A 23,926-nucleotide genomic window follows, 5' to 3' on the forward strand; every position below is an offset into this window, starting at 1 on the left:
ATGGTTAAGATTCCCTCATTGAACCAGTGATGGAGACATTTCCTTTTATGCAGTGTTTCCAGAGACTTAATATCTTATCAGCTACATAGCTGAGCTCATGCAGGCAGTGGATGCAGGATTACTGGGACTGATATACATTGGTTTGGGGTCTGGGCTAACAAAAACAGAAAAAGAAAGCTACTTATAGATTTAGTTCTATTGAACTTATAAAACAGCAAGTGTAAAGGTCAGATCAGAAGTGTTACCACATTTTGGCTGCATGCTACCTTCACTGTCCATGTACAGTGCTGAGTAGACTGGAAACTGGGCACCCATGTAAGACTGTTGTATCAGATCCTTCCTCTCACACCTGGCTTCACTTCTATGAAAATGTACAGATTACACATTCTGTATAGATAAGAATGTGGCCTGACGTAAATGCTAAAAATCTGTACAAATCATGTTGGATAGTTTAGCCAGGGATAAGATGATCCTCACATTGAATGTATGCACAGTATTCTTGTCTTGTGATATATTCGGCATCAAAGATAACTTTCTCATGGATTACAATTTAAAAAAAAAAAAAAAATATTGAATTTTTATTGAGTAATTCTACATTTCTATGTTATTGTAGATATCAGATTACAAACCATGTTATATCAGGCATACACATTAACAGTCCGATACACGTTGTTTATGAAGATACATACAGGTTGCACGTCCAGGTTTCCTATTTATTTGGGCATCTTGCAGTCAAATAAAAAGTATGGTCGGCCATACTGATATATTCCAGGAACACAAACGTCTTTACACCTGAGATTCGGATTTAGGTCAGTGCATGTGATATTCCCGAAGAGTGAGTGCAGCGGATTTTACCATCTGGTTTTTTTTTTTTTCAGTTTTGCATGAAGTGGTTGTGGTTTAACATTTATTTTACTAGTAAGTAAGGATTAGGATCTAGTTATGAGAAAATTGTCCACATCTGAAAGTGCAATAGTAACAGTATATAGTACACTACTTATGGCTTATCGTACCGTATTGAAACCTCCTCTCCCTATTTTCCTTGTATTTATAGAGACTTGGTGCCTCTCCACAATGCCTGTTCGTATGGCCACTATGAAGTGACAGAACTTCTGGTCAAGGTAACAGATTTCATTTCTTTGGTTTGTCACTTAACAGAATGCTGATGGTTAAAGAGCTGTTCCCATCTCTGTATTTATGGCAGGTCCATAGGATAAGCCCTAAATACCCAATAGCGTCATATGCGTGACTCTTCATTCACTTGTTTGGGAGTTCCAAAAATAGAGCAGGTTGTTCCTGTACAAGTGGATGGAGAGAGCCGCATGTGCACTGTACTGTCCATTCTGTGCAGCTGGTGAACGCCTTTACTAAAGAGACAAATTTCAATAGTTTTTTTCTTGTTTACAGCATGGAGCTTGTGTAAATGCAATGGACCTCTGGCAATTTACTCCACTTCATGAAGCCGCCTCCAAGAACCGCGTGGAAGTGTGTTCGCTTCTGCTTAGTTATGGAGCAGATCCCCACATGTTGAACTGTCACAATAAAAGTGCCGTCGATTTGGCCCCAACACCACAGTTAAAGGAACGATTAGCATGTGAGTATTAACATTTCACTTGTAGGGTGTCACACACAGATCTGTGTCACTCCTGTGAAAGGCGCGTCACTGTCAGGTTCCTTGCCATTGCAGCAACGTTTCAGTGATCTGGAACCAACCATAACACTCTGACTCAGAAATGGATCTGTATGTGAGAGCCCAGCACTGTCGCTAGTCAATCCTTATTGTTGACAAGAACTATCTCACTAGTGCCATCTTGTACAGATAGCTTCCTTAAGGTCAATGTCTGATTCTTTTAGGGGTGTCTGCTTTCTTTCATGAAGGGTATACTGTATGTGTCTTGCTGTATTCTCTTTATTGCATGTATAGCTACCTGGACACTTTTTTTTTTTTTTTACGAACTGCAACTAAGGCTTATTTTTTAAAGCATATGTCAAAAATCTTTTTTTTTTTTTAATTATGCGGCTTATTTTTTGGAAACAGGATGTAGATATATGCATATACAATATATTCTGATGAATCTTATGTTTAAGACATCTCCACTAAATAGGTCATTAAATTCAATCCGTGTTCTGTTTCTTCCTATGTAGATGAATTTAAGGGTCATTCGTTGCTCCTGGCAGCAAGAGAAGCAGATGTCGCTCGCATTAAGAAACATCTCTCACTGGAAATAGTCAATTTCAAACATCCTCAGACTCATGAGACGGCGCTGGTAAGTTTCCCAATCACAATCCTCTTGGGGTGGGTTCACACTTCTGTTGTTAATGTCCGTTGCTGTCAGCCTAGCAACAGACATTAACATTGGTTGTGTGAACCCACCCTTAAAATTCACATCAATGCTTCTGCTAACCCTTTATATACTTCCTCCTAAGCCTTGTTAATACACGAGTGGCATAGCCGTAATCAAGTTTTTCAGGGAGATCCATTCTCCCCGATGTCTTTTTAGATCAAAGGGAGCGTGTCTGTGCTGGTGAGAGGGGAAATGTTTCCTAAGGAATTCGAGAATTCTTCTCCCTTTGATCTGAATAGACATGTGAGAGAACAGATCTCCAAATGTGATGTGAATGGAGCCTTATGGAGGAAAGGAAGTTACTAATTATTGCATCTATTTTTAGAATATCTTCTTTCACTTTGGGGCAGATTTACTAATTCTGACTATTTGGTAGACCGTGTAATCTGAGACTAGAGAGTGTTAAAGCGCAGCACGTCTATCGCATTGGCTCTGTCCGGATAATAAATCTAATGCATCTTTAGTCTGTTTATTCTTCGTGTATACCACCTATTTCATGACTTTGTGTTCAGTTCTGGCATACGTTGTTGAATCTTTAAGTTCTGCCATTTTTGAAAGTCTCATTCCTTACTGCTAAGCCTTTCCTCATGTTGGGCTAGGCACAAAGGTGTCTTAAACATGTAATATGGTGCACCGGATGGAGACCAGTTTTTTATTGCAGATTAAGCATGGTTAGTTTTAGTCAGCCTGCCCGCTTTATGTTTGAATATTACTTTCTGTAGATAGATTTAGTAAGCAGCGGCTCACTAACAAGTAATTTGTCAATGAGAATCAGCATACGGCTTGACAAAGTAGTTAAATGTTCCCCTTAAAGCACCTCCAGCGCATTTTTTATTTTATATATAACTTTCTCATGAGAGAAATCCATGACGCCTCTGCTTGCCTGGAAAATCATGGCTGTCAGAGACTGTAGAATGAAATAACACAGATTCAACATTTTTATACTGTAAACTATTTGCAGGTCATCTGTCTGACCTCACTTCCCAGTAAAGCAAGACTCCAGGGAAAACATGCTTATCTTCAGTATTTTCCATGTAAAAAGCAGTTTAAAAATGTTTGATATGAATTTTTTTTTCCAGGCAGTCTTATTTTTTTTGTATGCAAGGCATGAAAAGTTACAGTTCTTTTATTTATTTTTTTACTTTTGCGTCCCACCTGCCACTTTTTTTTGGGGAAAAAAATGACGGAAATGGAGGACAGCTGGGGTGAGTGTCTCCAGCCTTAGATAGTCTATACTGCAACAAAAAAAAAATCTGAGGCTCCGCACACCCCATTGCTCTTGAGCCTCATTTGAATATTTTTAAAATTAGATTTTTCAAGGTGGTGGTGTATCTATTAGACCACTATAGGTATAAAAAACTGAAAATTGTCTTTCTAGAAATACTCAGATTAGGCTGACGTCCACACTGGCTAGCTTCCTCGTGAAAGATTCCTTTTAGGCTGAGGCCCCCATGTTCCAGATTTTGCTAAGGTTTTTAGAGTCAAAGGCAGGAGTGGGTTCCGCAGAAGCGAGAAGAATGAGTACTCTCTATATATTTCCTTTTGTGGTCACTCCTGGGTTTGGCTTAAATAACCGCAGCAAAATCTGCAACAGAAAAGCTGCATTTCCACAAACCATTCCAGGTCCTGCACCCAACACTTTTGCCAGGGGAAACCATGGTCCGCCAGAACAGGTTGGATCCCTTTTCTTGCTCATAGAGGAGCATCCGTGACCCCCAACCCATGATGTAAATATGCCCTTTGGGGGTTTTTTTTTGTATCATAGATCTTTTTCTTCTTTTTTTTTTTTTCTGTAGGGCATGTTGTATTTTCAACTTTGACATGTAAAGTAAATTTTATAGATCTGTCTTGGCAACAAATTTCAAAGGCAGACAAATTATCTTTTATGTGTTCCTTGTCTCCTAGCATTTTGCTGGATCATCTCCATACCCCAAGAGGAAACAAGTATGTGAACTGCTACTTAGGAAGGGGGCGAATGTCAATGAAAAGACCAAAGAGTAAGACGTCTTCTGGTTAGCCGTTATATAATCATGTAACCTTTAATGGTGTTCTTAATCTATTGATTGTTCTCTTTTGTTCCCAAAGCTTCTTGACACCGCTCCACGTGGCATCAGAGAAGGGACACAACGATGTCGTCGAGGTATTGCTGAAACATGAGGCAAAGGTAAAAAAAAATCTCATAGGAAATCTTCTCTGAATGTATAGTCTAAAGTATCATTTCTAATCTGAAGAATAGGATGCACAATGTATTAATGTATCTTTGTTCCCTCCTACAATAGATAAACACATTGGACAACTTAGGGCAGACATGCCTCCATCGTGCTGCACACTGTGGCCATTTGCAAACCTGCCGAATTCTTTTGAACTCAGGATGTGACCCAGCACTTGTATCACTACAGGGTTTTACTGCCCTTCAAATGGGGAATGAGAATGTGCAACAACTCCTTCAAGGTACGTGTTCAGTACTACATATTTCATATACTATATGTATATATTCATATATTTTTATTTTTTATTTTTTTTAAAAAACTTTTTGAGGCTGGGTTCACATGTGCGCCCCGGCTTTCTGCTTTCACTGTCTGCAGAAGACAGAAACCTGACAGTGTCCAACTGTGAGCGTTTTGTGCTCTCTGCGACGAAACCCCCCCCCCTTTTTTTTTTTTTTTTTTTTTTTTTTTTTTTTTTTTTAAATAACCGGACACAAAGTCCTGCATGTCCAACTTTGTGTCCGGTTAAAAAAACTGGTTTCGCCGCGGAGAGCACAAAACACTCTCAAATAAATGGGTTTGAAAACTGCCTGCAGGTTTCCGTCTCCTGTCCAGTTTCTTGTGCAGGAAACGGAGACCTGCAAAACGGAGATCGGGCGCAGGTGTGAACCCACCTTAAGTCTGGTGTGTAATCAGTGCTTTCTTTGCATTAATGTTGTGTATCTTTTCACCAGAAGGCTTATCATTCAGTAATACAGATGCAGATCGACAGCTGCTGGAAGCTGCAAAAGCTGGAGACTTGGATATAGTCAAAGTGAGTGGTGTGTGTGCAGAGTATTACCAGTGTTGTTACTTTTGTTAGGATTGAAAGGAATCTGTCAGTGGTTTTGACCTTGCAAACCTGCTGCGATAGGTAGGAACCCTAGAAAGCTGGTTAAACATACCTTTGTGTACAGCGTTAGTCCAGAGAAAGCTGTTGCAGGCTCCTAGTTGGGTATTATGAACAGATGCTACTAGCATGCACCAAGAAGGTATGTTTAAATAGCTCTCCAAGTCTCTTAACTAGCACAGTCATCAGTTTTGCATGATAAAAACATGGCTGACAGAGTCTCTTCAAAGCTGACCAATCAATTGGCCGACTGCATACTTTCAGTATATACTTTTCAGATATCAGTGCTGTTAGTTTCAGCTACCAATATCTCTGCACTGTCAGAGGGTCCGGCCTCACAACTCAGCATCATCGCTGCATGGTGAGGGAACACCCATCTTCACAGCAGTATTTAACATGTCACATCATAGACAACATTAAACATCCTCTTTAAGTTTTCAAGTAGAAATGGGGTGTATAGAAAAGTTCATTCCCTTTTCAGCCTGTCATTAAAACACAAAATAAAATATACAAATTGTATACCAGTGTTCTCAAGACACGTTACTAGTGATGGGACTGTAAGACCAGCAACAGAGCTATAATACAGTATAAAAAAAACACTTCATATGTCAATCTTGTTACTCCTAGAAACTGTGTAACTCGCAAACCGTTAACTGCCGGGATGTAGAAGGGCGTCAGTCTACACCCCTGCATTTTGCTGCAGGGTACAATCGAGTGGCTGTAGTGGAGTACCTGTTGCAACATGGTGCCGATGTCCATGCAAAAGATAAAGGGTAAGTATTTCCCAAATATGAAAACAGAATCCACAAACATTTCCCTTCAACCCTTATTTTCTATATTCTGCTTCCTGAGACTTTGTAATAAGAGAATGTGATGGAGCATGTTCTGTTTAAAAAAAAAATTATATATATATCATACACACACACACACTAAGATACTGAGAGATCCAATATGGACCCATAGTGGTGCCACGTAGTGGATTTATACACAATGCATGCACAGTTTAGCCTTATGTATCATTCTAAAATGGAGCTTTATCCCAGTGACACTTACATCCTACCCACAAGAAAGGGGTTTGTGTTTAGTTGCTGGGGTCCCCAGTTGATCATGCAAACTGGGGTTCCTAGTGCAACATGTGAATGGAGTGCCTGTGCTCAGCTGGCGCTCTGTTCACTTCTGGATAAATGAGTCATTACAGTAAAAACCTGAGATTGTGAAAGCTGAAATTATTTTACATTTTTCTTTTTTCAGGGGTTTGGTTCCATTACACAATGCCTGTTCATATGGACACTATGAGGTAGCAGAGCTGCTTGTTAAACATGGCGCAGTTATTAATGTTGCAGACTTGTGGAAATTTACACCTTTACATGAAGCCGCAGCAAAAGGGAAATATGAGATTTGCAAGCTATTGCTTCAGGTATGTACGCTAGAAAGCTGAATAGCATGTTGAGGCAGATGGTTACCCTTCATCACAATGCATATCATGTGATAAGTAAGGGCTGTGTTTGGGTATAACAATTCGCATTTAGAGGCGTTGTGCAGGACTAGAAAACATGGCTGCTTTCTTCTTCTTGGGAAGTGACTTCCTATCTGTTTTGCACAACCCCTTTAACAGTCTAAGCGGATGTTGGCTGAACGGAGGTGCTATGCTGAGTTGAGTTCAGGCTGATGCATAGATTATTTTAACCAACCTGAGCAAAGTCTACAAATGCTACACCATATACCAATACCAATGTTTTATAATGCTGAGACCTCACGTTGTGGAAACACAGCTTTAGTTGTTGCAGATTTTGCTGGATTTTTTTAAAAAAAATTTTTTAGCCAAACCCAGGAGTGGGTAATATTATAGGAGCTACTTATACTTCTACCTCCTGTACAAGTCACTCCAGGCTTTGGCTGTAAAAAATGCAGTAAAATCTGCGTTTCTGCAATGTGGGCCTGATCCTCACTCTAACTTTGCTGCCTTCATTTGAACAGCATGGAGCCGATTCAACAAAGAAAAACCGAGATGGGAACACACCGTTGGATCTGGTCAAGGATGGAGACACAGACATTCAAGATCTTCTTCGTGGAGATGCGGCCTTATTAGACGCCGCTAAGAGAGGCTGCGTGGCCCGAGTGAAGAAATTGTGCACACCGGAAAATGTCAACTGCAGGGACACCCAGGGCAGACACTCGACGCCGTTACATCTCGCTGGTCAGTATTGGTTATTACTAAAGAGGTTTCTGGGTGAATAGTGCTTGGTCAGATACTTTTATCATAGAAATAGGCTCTGGATGGGAGTCATATTGGCCCCCAGGATCAGAATTCAGATTTGCATGATCAAAATGATATTCTTACCTTTTTATTTTCTATGCTTTAGTGAGACTGTAACATAAAGCGTGAGCCTTTATGATTTCCTTGTCTGTTTTCTTTCCAGCTGGCTACAATAACCTAGAGGTTGCAGAATACTTGCTACAACATGGCGCTGATGTAAACGCACAAGATAAAGGAGGGTTAATCCCATTGCACAACGCAGCATCTTACGGGGTACGTTGTAACGTTGAGTTTTTCATTTTACACACTAAAGCTCACAAATATGACTAGAATTATAGTATAGAGCCTTGTTAGATGGAAATCTTCAGGTGAAAGTGAATGTTGTGTTACTACTGCTCAGTACCCATAAATGTGAGTAACGTCACTTGTCACATGCATTTTGGCACAAGTTTCTGGAGTTTAGCGCACTACTGATTTCCCAACAGCCATTCATGTTATTACAGTGTCACTAGGTAATGGCTTTTTTTTCTGTATTGGACTACATGAAGTTTTTTAGACAACATATTGTAAGGCTATACCATAAATACCTCATTTGTCAGATGCAATTGTTGGCGTCCCTGTTGATTCTTGGAACAAGTGTCCTGGGTTTCTGCTTTTGGCCTACAGATGGTTGTGTATGAACATTGTCGTACTTCTGTTTCTCCCATTCACTGTAATGTAGATTGACTCTGCATACATGCTCCATTCCCTAATCAGAACAGACACTATTCATAGATTTATGGTCTCCCCTTTTAGTATGTCATTCCTCTTTTAAAGGTTCTTATGGATGTTAGAGGTGGGAAATCTCTGCTGTGTGAATGAAAGGGAGTCTGTCAGTAGGAGACTGGGTATTAAACTGACAGTACCTTGTACAGTGGCTTCTACACTTTCCAAATATGCCTTATTCTGCACTGCAGCTCCGTTTTCAGGAAAAACAGCATTTTATTCTATTCCGGAAAAGGGCTTTAGGGACGTGTGCTCTCCGGTCAGGGCTTCACTCTCTGCCTGCGGTTAGGGGAGGTTATCTAGAGCAGATCAAAGTCTCATTAGGCAAAACGACTTTCATGGTATCTTTGTAAATTGTAGGAGCCGCACTGCAAGGTACTGTCAATACCCATTTCTTTGCCGACTACTGCTTAACACTACCGGACTGCTGCAAGATAAATGTATGACTAGCTGCAGCATACCCAAGCTATAAGAGCTGATCACCACAGACAATATTGTCTTCACTAGCCAGCTCTTTGTGTTAGTATATGTATGGATTAAATGGTTCCTAGTTCTGAAAAGTGTGCCTTTGGTCAGGTTTTAATACTGTGTGATATGTAAGTGCACTGTACTAACCAGTTAGGACGATGTTGTTTGCAGCATGTGGACGTTGCGGCTTTACTTATAAAATACAATGCATGTGTCAATGCCACTGACAAGTGGGCCTTTACACCACTGCATGAAGCTGCTCAGAAAGGAAGGACTCAGCTGTGTGCCCTGCTCTTGGCACATGGGGCCGACCCTACTTTGAAGAATCAAGAGGGACAGACCTCCTTAGACTTGGTTACAGTGAGTATTTCCATTTTAATCTCAGTCTGAGGGTTATAGGCTTTCTTTTTTTGTGACAATTTTGCGTCTACAGGGTAAAGCAAAAAATGGCGCTGTTTTGTAATGAGCTTCTACTAGATAAATGTGTGCTTTAAACCTAAGGAGCTGAGCGTTCATTTTCATTTTTCTTCTTCAGGCTGATGATGTGCGGGCCCTCCTTACAGCAGCCATGCCCCCAGCAGCTCTACCTACGTTCTATAAACCTCAAGTGATCAATGTTTCCCAGCCCACAAATCCATCCGTGGGAGTTCTGTCATCTGTGCCTCCTAGTCCGCCAACTCTCTCTGCTGCCAGCAGCTTGGACAACTTGGCTACCAACTTCCCTGATGCACCGACTGGAAACAATAACGTTGCTGAAGGAGCCGTTGGTATAGAGAAGAAGGATGAAGGTAAATGGGTGTGCAAAGCATGCTTAAATGACTTCAATTGGATGTGCGACCTGACTTACCGATTTGCGCGTTGTCTTCTTTACTTTTAGTACCTTGCGTTGATCTCAGTATCAATCAGTTTTTGCGGAACCTTGGACTTGATCATCTAATTGACATCTTTGAGAGGGAACAGGTAAGTTGACAAGCAGAAGTCTATGCGTTGCCTAAACCTAATAAATGCTTTTACAGTAGACTTTCACAAGGAAATGGCAGGATTTATTTTACTGTGTTGTATGATCGTTTTATTATAGGCAGCTATTAAAATTAGAAATTAGAAAATATTCAGATGTGTCCATTGATATTATTTCCTGGAGCCTATACAGTGCCTATCTTCTATAAGGTGTAACATCTGGAACGTGCAAGGCATAGTAGACATGTAAAAGTGTGCAGGATGCTACTGAGTACAGTTATTCCTGCTGCTTATTCTGTAATGTATCATGAAAATGTTTGCATGACTTTTTACAGATAACACTAGACGTCTTAATTGAAATGGGGCACAAAGAATTTAAGGAAATCGGAATTAACGCTTATGGACATAGACACAAGATCATCAAAGGAGTGGAGAGACTTATATCAGGCCAACAAGGTAACATTTGCCTCCTTTTTGTTCTGGTGTCCATTTGAAATTTTGTTTAAATAATTTTGGCTAATACACTTAAAGGTCCTTTCACATCTTCTGATCTCAGAACTGTGTGTGTGTGTGTATATGTATATGTATATATATATATATATATATATATATATATATATATATATATATATATATATATATATATACCAATAGAAAGCTGAACACAGCGCAGTGTACTTGCTAGTATGTTTCCCCAGTTGCAGAGATGTCAGTGCCATTAGTTTCAGCACAGAGATCCCTTCACTAATGGCCTTACAGCTCAGTTTCATCATGGGGGATGTAAGAAACTCCTTCTGACAGTACTTGTACTGTTCAGAGGGCCGTTGTGTTACTTTTACAGCTCAGTGATGACGCTGAGCTGCAAGGTCGGCCCCTCTGACAGTACACGAATATCAGTGTTAAAACTAACACCACCAATATATCTGCAACCAGGGCACATACCAGCAAAGTTTGACAGTACACTGAATTCAGCTTTCTAGTGGTAAATTACACCGCCAATATCAGAGGACATGAAAGGATTTCTATTGAGTCATTATTATACAGCATAGAACTTGGTTCCTTATCTTCATAATGTTGTTGATAAAACAAGAGGAAATTCTGGACTTGTATTCTTAAACCTCTCATTCAGTCTTTATGTATTATCATGTCTTGTGATTTATGTTCTTGGTTTCTATTCTAGGCTTGAATCCATACTTGACACTGAACAACTCTAACAGTGGGACTATATTAATTGATCTTGCTCCAGATGATAAAGAATTTCTTTCTGTGGACGAAGAGGTGAAGTATTTTTGCCTTTCTTTCATTCCTTATTCCTCTTAATTTGTATTACTTAAAGGGGTTTTCCAAGACTTGGGTTTTGATGGTCTATCATTAGGATAAGTCATTACTACCAAATTGGTGGGGTCTAACACCCGACACCCCCATGATCAACCATTTGGAGAGGCTGCAGCGTTTTCACTGAATACCAAGCACTGAATGTTGTATTGCAGCCCAATCCTATTCGAGTGGGACTGAGTTGCAAACAGGCCATATGACCAGTAATTGTGAAATCACAAGTGGAAGCTCATCTGTGTTCCAGGTGTTGGACCACCATTAATCTGATAGTTCTGACCTAAACTAAGGCCAATTGATATTACAATCTTGGAAAACTTCTTTAATGCACATAATCCCAGAGTTGTGATAGGAAGTCCCCTGCTAGATCTACAGTGGGTTCTTCCAAATGCAAAAGATTTGTCTTGGTTATGCTCGTACTAGTGTGAGATTGGAAGTGCCGGCAACTGTGTATCTGACCAATTCACATTGCCATGAGACTATCTGGAGGGGTCTTGTACTGTTGCAGCAACTTATAATCACTGCTATGACATAGATGGTGAAGGGTCTGCAGCTTCCAGAATGGTTTATGTGACATCTGACATGCAAGGGTCCCATTATTTGGACCCCTACTAATCTAAATTTGGTGGCCTGTCTTGGAGATAAGCCTTACGTTTTATGAATGTGGATAACCATGTTTAACCTATAGGATTTTAGGTGATATTTTATTACTTTTTTTTTTTTTTTTTTTTTTTTTTTTTTTTTTTTTTGCTTTTTGTAATGTAGATGCAGAGCACAGTCAGGGAACATCGTGATGGGGGACACGCAGGTGGCGTCTTTAATAGATATAACATCTTAAAGGTAACAACAACTGTCTGAAGCAATTTTGTGCATAATGTAGTCCCGGATCACTAGAATGTCATAGTAATTGTTGTTCCCTGCTAATGTCTAGATTCAGAAGGTATGCAATAAAAAACTGTGGGAAAGATACACTCACCGGAGGAAAGAAGTTACAGAGGAAAACCATAATCACGCTAATGAAAGAATGCTATTTCATGGTAAGTCTCGGCCTTGTGCTCCTATCATGTGTGTGTGAGGATATAATGAAGGGCGGCAGTAGACTTCCTCGTAGTCCTGCTGACATGGCGGTTTGGTAGGAATTATCCAGGCACATTATTACAGTCTTGCACATTTAAATTACAGGAAATTAGTAAGAGAATTCCAAGTAATGGGTGTATGCAAGATCTATATCCATGGAGTGCAACATTCATAGTCTATTATTTATTTAGAAGAATTTTCTACGTCAGCTAATTTCATCAGTCTCACCTAGTAGATGAAGTTTTATTATCCAGACAGTGGCATCCTTCTTCCATATAAATAAGTGTCTGAATCGCATAAAAAGCCCTATTTCATCACTAACTTAAGTGCATAAACCAGCAGTTCAAGGGGAATGAAGAAATTTTGGAATAAACCTTAGAGATAAATGCTTTTCTGTATTCTATATAATGTCCTGCATGATGATGAGCGAGTGAGAGGGGAATAGAGAGAATAATCTCCTGTGTCCTCCATGTTTTGTGTATGAGACCTGATGGCAACTAGTCTCCACCCAGACATGGAGGTTAAATGGTAGCTCTGATTTATAATATTAGTAATATTAATATAGTGCTGTTCAGTGGACATAAAAAGCTGAGTGATTTTTTTTTTCTTTATTTTTTTTTATTTTTATTTTTTTTTCCAGCGGGTAATTAGTAAAAAGGGTATGTTTTTATATACTTGTCCAACAGAGTCCAGTGAATGGATGCCTAAGGCTTATATCCTTAGATGGTACTGTATATATACACTTGTGTTATACAGAAGATTTATGACGTACTTTAATCTTTCACAGGCTCGCCTTTTGTAAATGCTATTATTCACAAGGGGTTTGATGAAAGGCACGCTTACATTGGCGGCATGTTTGGAGCTGGCATTTATTTTGCCGAAAACTCATCAAAAAGCAACCAGTATGTTTATGGCATTGGCGGGGGCACAGGATGCCCAATTCATAAGGACCGATCTTGTTACGTTTGCCATAGGTCAGTATATTTTGTAATTTATATGACTGGCATAATAGGGTACAGCTATGGTATTGATGTGAAAGGTTCTCACCACTAGGTGGCAGCTTAGTTCTGCTGGTTCAGACGAAACATTTAAGAAACACTCCACAAGAGGCAAATGAGACGGACACATCCCTTTTAGTCTCCCTTAGAATTTGATATACTTGGGTGTCTCCTTGTCTCCAGAAAATACAGTTGAATGTGCCCTCGAGGTCACAACTCTCCTAAAATGGAGGGCAAGGAACCTTGAGTGTTTATGAAGATGTTAAATTGTGAACGGTTTTGTTTACGTCTGATCAGTTCTCTTCTTGTTGGTCATCTCTCTTACCATTTTCTTTCCTGTCATATAGGCAGCTGTTGTTTTGTCGAGTGACGTTGGGCAAATCTTTCCTCCAGTTTAGTGCAATGAAAATGGCTCATTCTCCTCCTGGTCATCACTCAGTCACCGGTCGGCCTAGCGTCAATGGGCTTGCCCTGGCGGAGTATGTAATCTACAGGGGAGAACAGGTACTGTACCATTGGCCCTCTGCTTTGGTGTGTGCAATATATATAGTATAGTCAATGTTACAGCAGTTGTTTTACGCCATTGCAACCATTTGATAAATTCCAAGGGCTGGACAACCCTTTTTATATGTCTATGTAGTGGATGTTAAGATATTTAGCTCTTAAACCTCTTTAGCTCTTGAAGGGGTTTCCAGGATTTGGAAATTGATGATTTTTCTTTAGTATAAGTCATCCATATCCGATGGGTGGGTGTCTGAAATCTAGCATCTACTTCCATCAACTGCTATCTGGAGCCGTGGCCTCCTAATCTGGCTTAGTTTTAAAGTGGTTGTGCCATTATAGACACAGGATAGGGAGTAAATGTCGCATAGCTGGGTCCCATGGTGATCAGGAGAAAGGGCAACTAAGAGTTCCCCTGCCGTATCCTCCTTGTGAATGAAGAGACCATGTGCTATTCGCTTCATTGGGGCTGCCTGAGTTTGCAGCCCCTTAGTAGTGAATTGAGCACCGTTAATGCAAGTACACAACCGCTTCATTTACCAATGGGGGCCCTATAGCTGTCAGATGTCCAGCACTTCTCCCCTATCTCATGGATAATTGTCTGTAATGGCACAGCCCCTTTCATGAAGTGGAAGCAGCTGCTACGTGTACTGTCATGCAGCTCAGCTCCATTCACTTTGTTGCTTTGCCTTACCATGTTTTTTATCCGAAATCGCAGATACAAGTACAAGCCCTTACTAAAGTCAGATCTAGGTAGCGGGTGAAATGCACCAATAACATAGATATTCTTCATCCTGCAGGCCTACCCAGAATACCTAATAACATATCAAATAGTGAAGCCTGACGCCACAGCGGACGGATGAGCCTGACCACTGGACTATGCCACCTTCTCTGCGTATTACATCTGTACCGGCAAGTGGAGAGAGACTTGGGGACAATGTGAATACATTGTAAAGTTTTCAGAGACTTCAAGCTTTAAGCAATGTTTAGTCTATTTCCTGAACATTCACAAAAAATCTTTTTATTTATCAGCACTTTAACAGACGCCATTCTCGATATAAATGGGTTTGTCTATATTTAATTCTACACAAAGAAATGTATTGCATTAACTTGAATTTTAATTCGTTTTTTTTTTTTTTTTCTTTTTTTTAATACAACGCATTGGCGCATCTAACTGAATTCCTGTAAAAAAAAACCGCATTACTAGAATTGTGTATTTTAAAACACAGCATTTACACTGAATACAGTTCATTTGTACACCTGTAAATAAGAGCTTTTTGTACTAGCCTGGTATTTATTTACATCGCTTTGTAATATAGTCTTTTAAAATTGCAACTTGTACAAAGGAGAAAAAAAAAAAAAAAAATGCACATGTAATTTTATTGGAATGAAGCCTCGGGCTGTCCGTCGTGTACCTCAATGCTGGCCGTTACGTACTGAATATCAGGATGGTCTGAACAGTTGCAGAGGTAAGATTGCCCTGGAAAAATGGAATTGATTTTCATCTACAATGTTTATAGGGTTTTGCACACAGACTTACTCAACCCTTATTTTAGGAAGGAGATGGTTAGTTTTTAATGTAGGGAAAACCAAATTATTATTTTTTTTTAATATACCAAAAAAAAGGCCAGTTCCCCAACAAGGGAGGATACTTCTCTTGCATTATGTTCTATACTTGACCCAGAGTCTCCATACTAAGATGGGTTTCGCTGTAGGCTGCTGGTCAATAGGTTTTAGGATAAATTCGGGTCACCAAGAGAGTAGATGGTAAAACTCTTCTAGAAGATACTTTCCTACTTGAAAAATGAATAAATATTGCATGGTGTGAATCTAGTCTTTTAAGAGGACCTTTCCACCATTTCAAGATCTTTAACTGATTCCAGAACAGTTGGAGGTTTTTTTTTTGTTTTTTTCTCTAGCCCCCCACCTTTCCTGAGCAATCAGTGCTGTCTAGAGATGAGCGAGTACTGTTCGAAACGGCAGTTTCGAATAGCACGCACCCATAGGAATGAATGGAGCCGGCCGGCACGCAGACGTGGCCGGCGTCCTGCCGCTTAACCCCCTGCGTGCCGGCTGCGTCCATTCATTCTTATTGGTGCGTGCTATTCGAAACTGCCGTTTCGAACAGTACTCGCTCATCTCTAGTGCTGTCAGATTTGGTGTCTTATATGCTAACTAGACACTCTAAAGACAAGTGGGTGGTGTCAGGCAGGAGTCGGCATGGAGGTGTGATTTGGAGCTTGGAGTCACACCTTGTTGCCGAGTTAAGAAAAAAACTTTCCACTGACCTGGGATTGGTGGAGCTGGGCGTGTTAAAGGATCAAAGGAGCTCGAGTTAGTGTAGTTGGTAAATTGTTCTCTTTAAGAGTATATTCCCACAGGAACTAAATCAAAGCTGAAATTCTGCAGATTTGCAGTAGTTTTTTTCCCCCCTGCACTGCAGCATACAGATAACATGGTACAGATTTGACATACTGTACATACCGCAGATCAGTTTCTACAGTTTTTTATTTTTTATTTTTTTTAAAGTCATGTGGATGAGATTCATTTGCTTCTACTGTAAAATGCTGCCGAATTTCTGCTCGTTTCCCCATAGCCTTAGAGGACCTGTCGTGTCCTCCTGCAGATGCAGTTTTATATACCGCTAGCAAGCAGAGAGTGCGCTGAATTCAGTGCATTATCGGCTTTCCCATTTTGCGCCCCATTATGTGCAGTTAGTTTCGACACCGATCTCTGCCCACCATCAAAAGGGCATTTCTGACAGTGTAGTTGGACTCTGAGGAACGTCTCCCCCGACTGTACTCGTCTGTAGACTGGAGGGTCTTTCTCACAGCTCAGCGTCATCGCTGGGCGGTAAGGAACGCTCCCTCTGCTACTATGGGGCTATGGACGAGTACTGTCAGGGAAGGGGGTTACTCACAGCCCAGCTAGACTGTCGGGAACGCCCTTCTGACAGTGGGCAGAGATCAGTGCTGAGACTAACAGCACCAATATCTCCAGCCTGGGGATGTAAGGGAACATTGCTTGCACCGTTGCCAACTTATTTACATTTCCAGGAGGAAGAACAGAGGAATAGCACAACGCATTTCTTAGAAGGGATGCTCCAAAAAGATATATTAAAGGAAAGTATTTACCAAACTAGACAGGTCCTCTTTACCATCCCTGTTATGAAGGTTTATAGAAGAGATAGTCGGTGATGAGACTCTTCATCACCACTTGTAGCGGTGGAGAGAAATCTGAAATGAAAGCCATTGATGGAAATGTAGAGCTGGTCTATTTCAGATTTGTGCCCTGCTCTGCGAGACTGCCATTGTAATGTGATTTATTAACTTTGCCCTTTGTGTGTTAAACATCATGGACCTGGCTGCTGCGTGTCTGACCTGCAGGCAGCTTCCCTATAGGGAGATTTCCGTATATAGGAGAGATTAGTAAGAAGGTGTCTGATTCGGAGAGAGCGCTGTCACTGAGTAGCTTCTGCCATTGCTTTGCCTGTATCCTATATTGGCAGCATATTGGAATGCTACAGAACTTCTAGCTCCATAATCTACTGGAATTCATAAGTGATACGTGTAATAGAATTTATCTACAATGCTGCCCTTCAAGGTGCCATTAATGTACATTACCGAGCAATAATGAAAATATTCAGAATTTTTTATTTTTTTTATTTTTTAAATCCTGCAGCAGGTTTTTTTTTTTTTAAAAAAAGCGTCATTCTCAATAAATTATGTTTTATTCCAACCATTCCAATACATAGGATGACTGAGGCTAGATTCACACACGCTGTTTCCCGTGCAGCTTTCATTAGTCAACGCCGAGAGTGAAAACAAAAGCTATAAAGGAATCATTTATGCCTTTATATTTTTGCATTCACTCCAAAAACTGCTTGTGTGAATCCAGCCTTAGGGAGCCTTTACACGGAGTATACGCGCCGCTCATTCTGATTGTAAAAGTCGTTCAGAATGAGCGGCGTAAAAACCAGATCCCATTGACTTGAATGGGTGCCGGCATACGAGTGTTACCCATTGAAATCAATGGGAGGCTTTTTTCCCTATTGCTTTCAATGTGATACACGCGTATGCCGGCACCCATTCAAGTCAATGGGAGCTGGTTTTTACGCACTCATACTGAACGACTTTTACAATCAGAATGAGCGGAGCGTATACTCCATGTGAAGGCTCCCTTAGGCTGAGGCTACATGTTGTGGAAATGCAGTTGGGAGAGTGGGGGAGATTTTGTCTAATCTCATTGAGAGAGGAAGAAAATGCTATGGAAAATTTAATTTTCAACAACGTATGTTAATGTATATTTTTATCTTGAGAAAATGTGTTTTCCCCATACTTTTATGGCCTGCAAAAGTTTTTCTGCAGCATTTTTAGCTGTATTTCTCCAGGTGTGACCTTAGCCTTAAATTGGTTATTTGGTGGGACAAAAAATTGGTAGCGAAGGGCTACAGAAGCCTTACTGCTTTGGTTTTGGTGCTTACTGGGTCCTCAGTGGTCTCTTTCTGGTCCTGTCCAAACGCACAGGAAATGCTGGACAGGATCACGAAGGTATACACAGGCCAGGGACCTAATAAGCATTGGGATTGGTGTGATGTTTTGGGGTTTGTTTGTTTTTTGATTTTTTTTCTATCCACTAAGTGCGCCTTTTCCGCCATTTTTTTTCTCCTAATGGACAACCCCTTTAAAGTTCTTCATTCCTCAGTGTATAAAATAATTGTTATATTTAGTCTTTGTTCTTTAAACAAATTTCATAAAACAGTAAAAAAAATAAATAAAAAAATTCTGCAGTAAATTTTTTAACCTCTTAACAGCTTGCCTGTTGTTCCTCTTAACGTTTCTGTTGCCCACATGTACCAGTTGGCATTGTCTACATACTGCTGCCTCGGCTTTTTCTTTTTTATACAGTGGGTCTATAAGGTGCCGTGTTTGATGGTTTTGTACCATTTTACATGTAGACTGTGTATACTGTAGGTAAGACGGCTGATTGTTGTCATTTGGGCACATTTTACCAATCTTTTTGTATCTGAGCATTTTGTGGCATACAGAGTCGGATCTATTGTTATAGTAGGCAATTTTGTAGTTTTCGGTTCCTAAACTCTACGCTCCTATCGTCAGCAGAAGGCAGGTTTCAGGTACAACTGGTTGACCTCGTCCATCGTGGCTTTACAGCTCATTGTTTTCATACACAATGGCGAACATTACATAACTTGATATATATATACTGTGTACACTTTGCTTGGCATTTAGTCTGTAGCATTGGATGATTGTGTTATGTGCTTTTCTGTATTCATGATAACAAGCGTGCATTTGTCAAAACTGATAAATTGTGATGTTGAAAAGAACTTATTGTGAACTCTATGGAAGAAGATTCATAGACTTTTTACAGTCATGCCTGCTCTATTAAATTTTTGTGATGTTTAAATTGAACAAATTTGTATTTTTTTTTTTCCCAGCTGTTTCATATGTAAATGTTGTTTGATTTTGCTTTTGTCCCCTCTGCCGAGCGGGGAGAAAGGAGACGCTTAAGACAGTCCTCAGGATTCAGCAGTGTTGCCTGTGATTTGTCTGAAAGAGTCCTTGGAAATGGTGGAGGCTAGAGAGAAAAAAAAAAAAAAAAACCTACTGAGCCAGAATCGGTGATGCCAACACATGGAGTTGGTGAAAGGTCCTCTTTGAAGTTGCCCAGCCACCAGTATTAGGAGGGAGGGGAGGTCTGTATTACAAGATGAGGCTGATCCTGGGACTTAAGTCTATATAAATGTTATCTGGCCTGGGGTTTGTTTACAGCAGAGGTTCCCAAACTTTTTATCGTAGACCAATTTCAAAATTTTACTGGTTTCGATGAACCCTCTGCATCTACATTGCTACCAAATTCCCAAAACTCTTTAAAAAAAAAAAAAATGTGAAGATTAGATCTACGTGGACCCCTGGGGTCCACCTGGACCACTTTGGAATCACTGGTTTATAGGGTTTGAAGTATGATCAGTATCCATTTTAAGACTCGCTTCAGAAGGTCATATATACTTTGTGTAATAAGAGATTAATGGGGCTTGCCATCTATAAATGGTCAGGGCATAAGGGAAACAATCTTGTGTAGCCTACTATATATGCTGGACCCATTGCATGTACTATACTCTATCCAAGTGGAATGGACTGCCGATGACAGAATAACTTGTCACTAGGGGTTACTTTATGTAAATAAGTATACATTATATCTAGAGATGAGCGAGTACGGTTCAGATCAGCCGATCCGAACAGCACGCTCGCATAGAAATGAATGGACATAGCCAGCACGCGGGGGGGGGGGTTAAGCGGCCGGCCGACCTCAAAGCGGAAGTACCAGGTGCATCCATTCATTTCTATGGAGCGTGCTGCTCGGATCGGCTGATCCAAACAGTACTCGCTCATCTCTAATTATATCCTAATGACCACCTAAAATTGGAGAAGCTGCAACCATCAGTGTCCAAAAGCCTGACCTGCCTTAAACCAAGGGCCGCACAATGTTGTATAGCCATTGGCCAACATGGATGGTTGCCATCTAGGCCGCTTCTATCGGTTTACTCTTAGCCAGTAAATAGGATATACAGTACAGACCAAAAGTTTGGACGCACCTCATACAAAGAGTTTTCTATATTTTCATGACTATAATTGTAGCTTCAGACTGAAGGCATCAAAACTATGAAGTAACAGGTGGAATTATATACTTAACAAAAAAGTGTGAAACAACTGAAAATCTGTCTTATATTCTCGGTTCTTCACAGTAGCCACCTTTGGCTTTGATTCCTGCTTCGCACACTCTTGGCATTCTCTTGATGAGCTTTTGTAAAAGATAGAAAAACACCGAGCACACTTTATAGTGTAGATAGTCTATTCACCTTTTTAGATAATTGTAATGAATGTATCAGACCTGGTGGCCTCTCACCTGGTTTGGTTGTGACAGCGTTCACAACTCCGTACTAAGGTGTATATGATACCAGGTATGGGGAGCAGCACGTCTCTAAGGCACCAGTTGTGTCAACCGGGGAAACAGCAGAGGAATAAGGCAGGACGGCGCTCACAGGTCCAATAGATTTTATTAATAAGAAGAATTGCACTGTGCAATTCTTCTTATTAATAAAATCTATTGGACCTGTGAGCGCCGTCCTGCCTTATTCCTTCCTTGATGAGCTTTTGGTCTGTACTGTACATTGGACAAATGTCCTTTTATAAACAGTTTCCTTCGTAAAGTAGATTTCTATTTCATGGCTACATTTGTTCTTATGAAATTAAAGCCGCCCTGTCCTCAGAATGCAGACAGATAAGACCCATAAATGGATAAAGAAGATTGTATTGTAAGTTAAGAATTTCCCCCTTCATCCAAGAAGCAGAATGTGGGTGGTTGAGTCGAACAACCAGCTGAAAAGCACCCATTGGAGGTGCAATGTAAGGTAAGCCCTACTTGTGCACTCACTTTCTATATAATATCTTTCATGACCCTTTTTGGGCTTCGAGGTTATCCATCTTTAGAATACGGATCCTGTACCCTTAGGATAGGCGATCAATATTAGATCTGTGGCGTCAGACAGGCCCATTGTGGTTCAGTTGTACCAGGACAGCCCGGCTCTCAGTAATATGGGGGGGGGGGAGGCTGTGCTGTGCTGATCACTCGCTGTATGATGTGTAGTGACTGGTTTAGGTCTCATTGAAGGCTATGGGACACCTCTGCCATATGTAAACTCGCAGCTACATATTGTGCAGTGCTCCAGACATGTAAACATTAGAATGCACCATCTATATTCTAAAGGTGAACAACTCCTTTAATAGGGATGACCCACAATGACGACTAATCACGCGATGGCTAATATGTATAAGGTGGCTGAGTGCCCAATAATATGGACAACTGGTCACCTTTTATGTCCTGTTTTAATAAGTTAGAAATTATTATAGTGACACCCCTTTAACTCACACTTTCATCATCTGTCAATCATCTTCAGCCCGATATGTCATTACAGATATCTAACTAGTCACAGCAAATAAAAGGAAAAAGAGAGCGGCACGTGCACAGCCTGCCTACAAGACCAGTAGAAAATATAATTGTGAAAGTCCAGCATCCTAAAGAAATAAAAGCAAGATTGATATGGATATTAAAATCATGTTGACCATGGACCCGGAACAAAGGTGTCATCTGTAATACACTTGTACCAGCATGTTCACTGCTACACTTCTGAAGCTAAATGGCTGATCATCTGGCAAAGTTGTGATCTTATGGTGGACAGGTAATAGATGATACAGTACAGCCTATATGATAGCGTAAAGTAACAATTCTGCATTGTCTTATAACTGTGTGTGCAATTGACAACTGGGCGTGACAGGTTCCCTTGTCAATAGGGAGTGTCCCTTACTCAGTGTCACATCAGTACTTATTCTTCCTGAAAAAGTTTGCAAAACTTAACAAGTCTCCTTGACAAGAGCAGTGTCCAATAAGTGATGACGTGTACAGTGCAGTTTTGTGAAATTGGGCCCCCATGCCGTCCGAGTGGGGCTCCGAAGTTCTATTCCGATCCGATAGTTCTAGAGCCGGTACTATCCTGCCCCATGATATCGGAACTGGACGAAGCCCCTATAGAAGTGAATGAGTTACGGAAGGCACTCTGATGACATTGCATTACAAAATGGCACCACTTGGTTGTAACCATGAGGTCTTCTGCGCCAGAATTGTACTTTTATGGGGAAAGTTAGAGAACAGACATGTAAGGATAGCTATCCTGTTTTGTTTTGGAATGTTTTAAACAAAGTTTTACAAAAACTAAAGGATAGCAGACCGTCACGTCACTATGTTCTACTTGTCCTGTCCTTGAGAACCATAGGCTGTACCAGGACTTGTAATTGGGAACAGGGCCGGCAATGTCCTTTGTATGAAGTACAGTTCTAAAAGAATTGAGCTTGTAGAATATTTTCAAAGTTGTCTTTTAGCAAGGAAAACACATTTTCTCATTACTAGCATAGCCTATAATCTAGATTTGAGCAATCATCAAAAAAATCACTTGTTCTTTCCCAATATTATAGCAATGGTGCGAAAGATATAATTACGTAACCCGACTAATGGCCGCCTTAGAGAGAACCTAGTGCAATAATGATAGGACCCCCTGATTGCAGCTGTCTAAATGCCATAGAGATGATCAAATGACCTTTATTATGTATTACCAAGTCCTTGTTCATACCCTTGTTACTACTTTTCCTCAGGTTTTCACCAGTTTGTGGCAGCTAACCCACTGCACTCCCTTCACGTGTCCCCAACACTATTGTTTCAATGAACAAGCTGCTGGGGTTCCCTCTATACTTCCCAAATTCTTACTAGTTGCTCCCGTACACTTTTAAATAAAAAAAGATTTTGATCAAATGATCTTACACATCTAAGGGCTCGTTCACATCTGTGCCCGGTCTCCGTTCTGCAGGTTTACGTTTCCTGCATAAAACAGAGCAGGAGACGGGAAGCTGCAGGACTCTTGCAAGCATATTGCAAGCTGACAGGGATCCGACATAATAAAGGTACTAGATGCCCCCAGGCATGCTTCCCCTGCTGTCCCAGTTGCATTCCAGGGTGTTGGCATCATTTCCTGCGGTATCATAGTGGACTTGGTGACCCTCCTGAGTCGAATGGTGGGATCCCCTGTAGCGAAGCATTTTCTCCCATAGACTATAAATGGGGTTCGATATTCGATCGAATAGTTGAATATTGAGCGGCTATTCAAAACGAATATCGAACATTTTACTGTTCGCTCATCTCTACTGCTTAGGGCTCGTTCACATCTGCGCCCCGTCGCCGTTCTGCATGTTTTTGTTTCCTGCACAAAACAGGCAGGAGACGGAAACCTCCCGGCATGTTTCAAACCCATTCATTTGAATGGGTTTGAAAGATGTCCGGCCGTGAGCGGTGGTGAGCGTTTTATGCTCTCCGCCGTGAAACAGTTTTTTTTTAAATCGGACACAGTCGGACATGCAGTACTCTGTGTCTGATTTTAAAAAAACTGGTTTTGCGGCGGAGAGCATAAAAAGCTCACTGCCGGACACGTTCTGACAGGTTTCCGTCTTCTGCATGCAGAAGACGGAAACCACAGAACAGACTGCAGAACGCTAGTGTGAACCTAG

At 40.7% G+C, this 23,926-nt stretch overlaps 1 protein-coding gene across 3 annotated transcripts in view; it reads left to right on the forward strand.

Annotated features, from left to right (window-relative positions):
• The window catches only part of TNKS2 (tankyrase 2), a 31,637-nt gene extending 15,820 nt beyond the window's left edge, over positions 1 to 15,817 (forward strand). Inside the window, exons 7-27 of one of the 3 annotated variants that reach the window (XM_075257919.1) lie at positions 1,055 to 1,121; positions 1,408 to 1,594; positions 2,146 to 2,267; positions 4,251 to 4,342; positions 4,431 to 4,509; positions 4,625 to 4,796; positions 5,287 to 5,366; positions 6,069 to 6,214; positions 6,693 to 6,858; positions 7,419 to 7,638; positions 7,862 to 7,971; positions 9,103 to 9,291; positions 9,467 to 9,719; positions 9,809 to 9,891; positions 10,224 to 10,344; positions 11,069 to 11,166; positions 11,986 to 12,060; positions 12,152 to 12,257; positions 13,085 to 13,271; positions 13,643 to 13,799; positions 14,597 to 15,817. In XM_075257919.1, coding sequence (XP_075114020.1) covers positions 1,055 to 1,121; positions 1,408 to 1,594; positions 2,146 to 2,267; positions 4,251 to 4,342; positions 4,431 to 4,509; positions 4,625 to 4,796; positions 5,287 to 5,366; positions 6,069 to 6,214; positions 6,693 to 6,858; positions 7,419 to 7,638; positions 7,862 to 7,971; positions 9,103 to 9,291; positions 9,467 to 9,719; positions 9,809 to 9,891; positions 10,224 to 10,344; positions 11,069 to 11,166; positions 11,986 to 12,060; positions 12,152 to 12,257; positions 13,085 to 13,271; positions 13,643 to 13,799; positions 14,597 to 14,659 — 2,773 coding nt within the window. In that variant the 3' untranslated portion in view covers positions 14,660 to 15,817. The remainder of the gene's footprint in view (positions 1 to 1,054; positions 1,122 to 1,407; positions 1,595 to 2,145; positions 2,268 to 4,250; positions 4,343 to 4,430; positions 4,510 to 4,624; positions 4,797 to 5,286; positions 5,367 to 6,068; positions 6,215 to 6,692; positions 6,859 to 7,418; positions 7,639 to 7,861; positions 7,972 to 9,102; positions 9,292 to 9,466; positions 9,720 to 9,808; positions 9,892 to 10,223; positions 10,345 to 11,068; positions 11,167 to 11,985; positions 12,061 to 12,151; positions 12,258 to 13,084; positions 13,272 to 13,642; positions 13,800 to 14,596) is intronic. The other 2 variants (XM_075257920.1, XM_075257921.1) reach the window with 2 other exon arrangements.
• Positions 15,818 to 23,926: the final 8,109 nt, after the last annotated feature.

The sequence above is a fragment of the Leptodactylus fuscus genome, chromosome 10 (assembly GCF_031893055.1).
Source record: "Leptodactylus fuscus isolate aLepFus1 chromosome 10, aLepFus1.hap2, whole genome shotgun sequence".
In the NCBI taxonomy this organism is placed as follows: Eukaryota; Metazoa; Chordata; class Amphibia; order Anura; family Leptodactylidae; genus Leptodactylus; species Leptodactylus fuscus.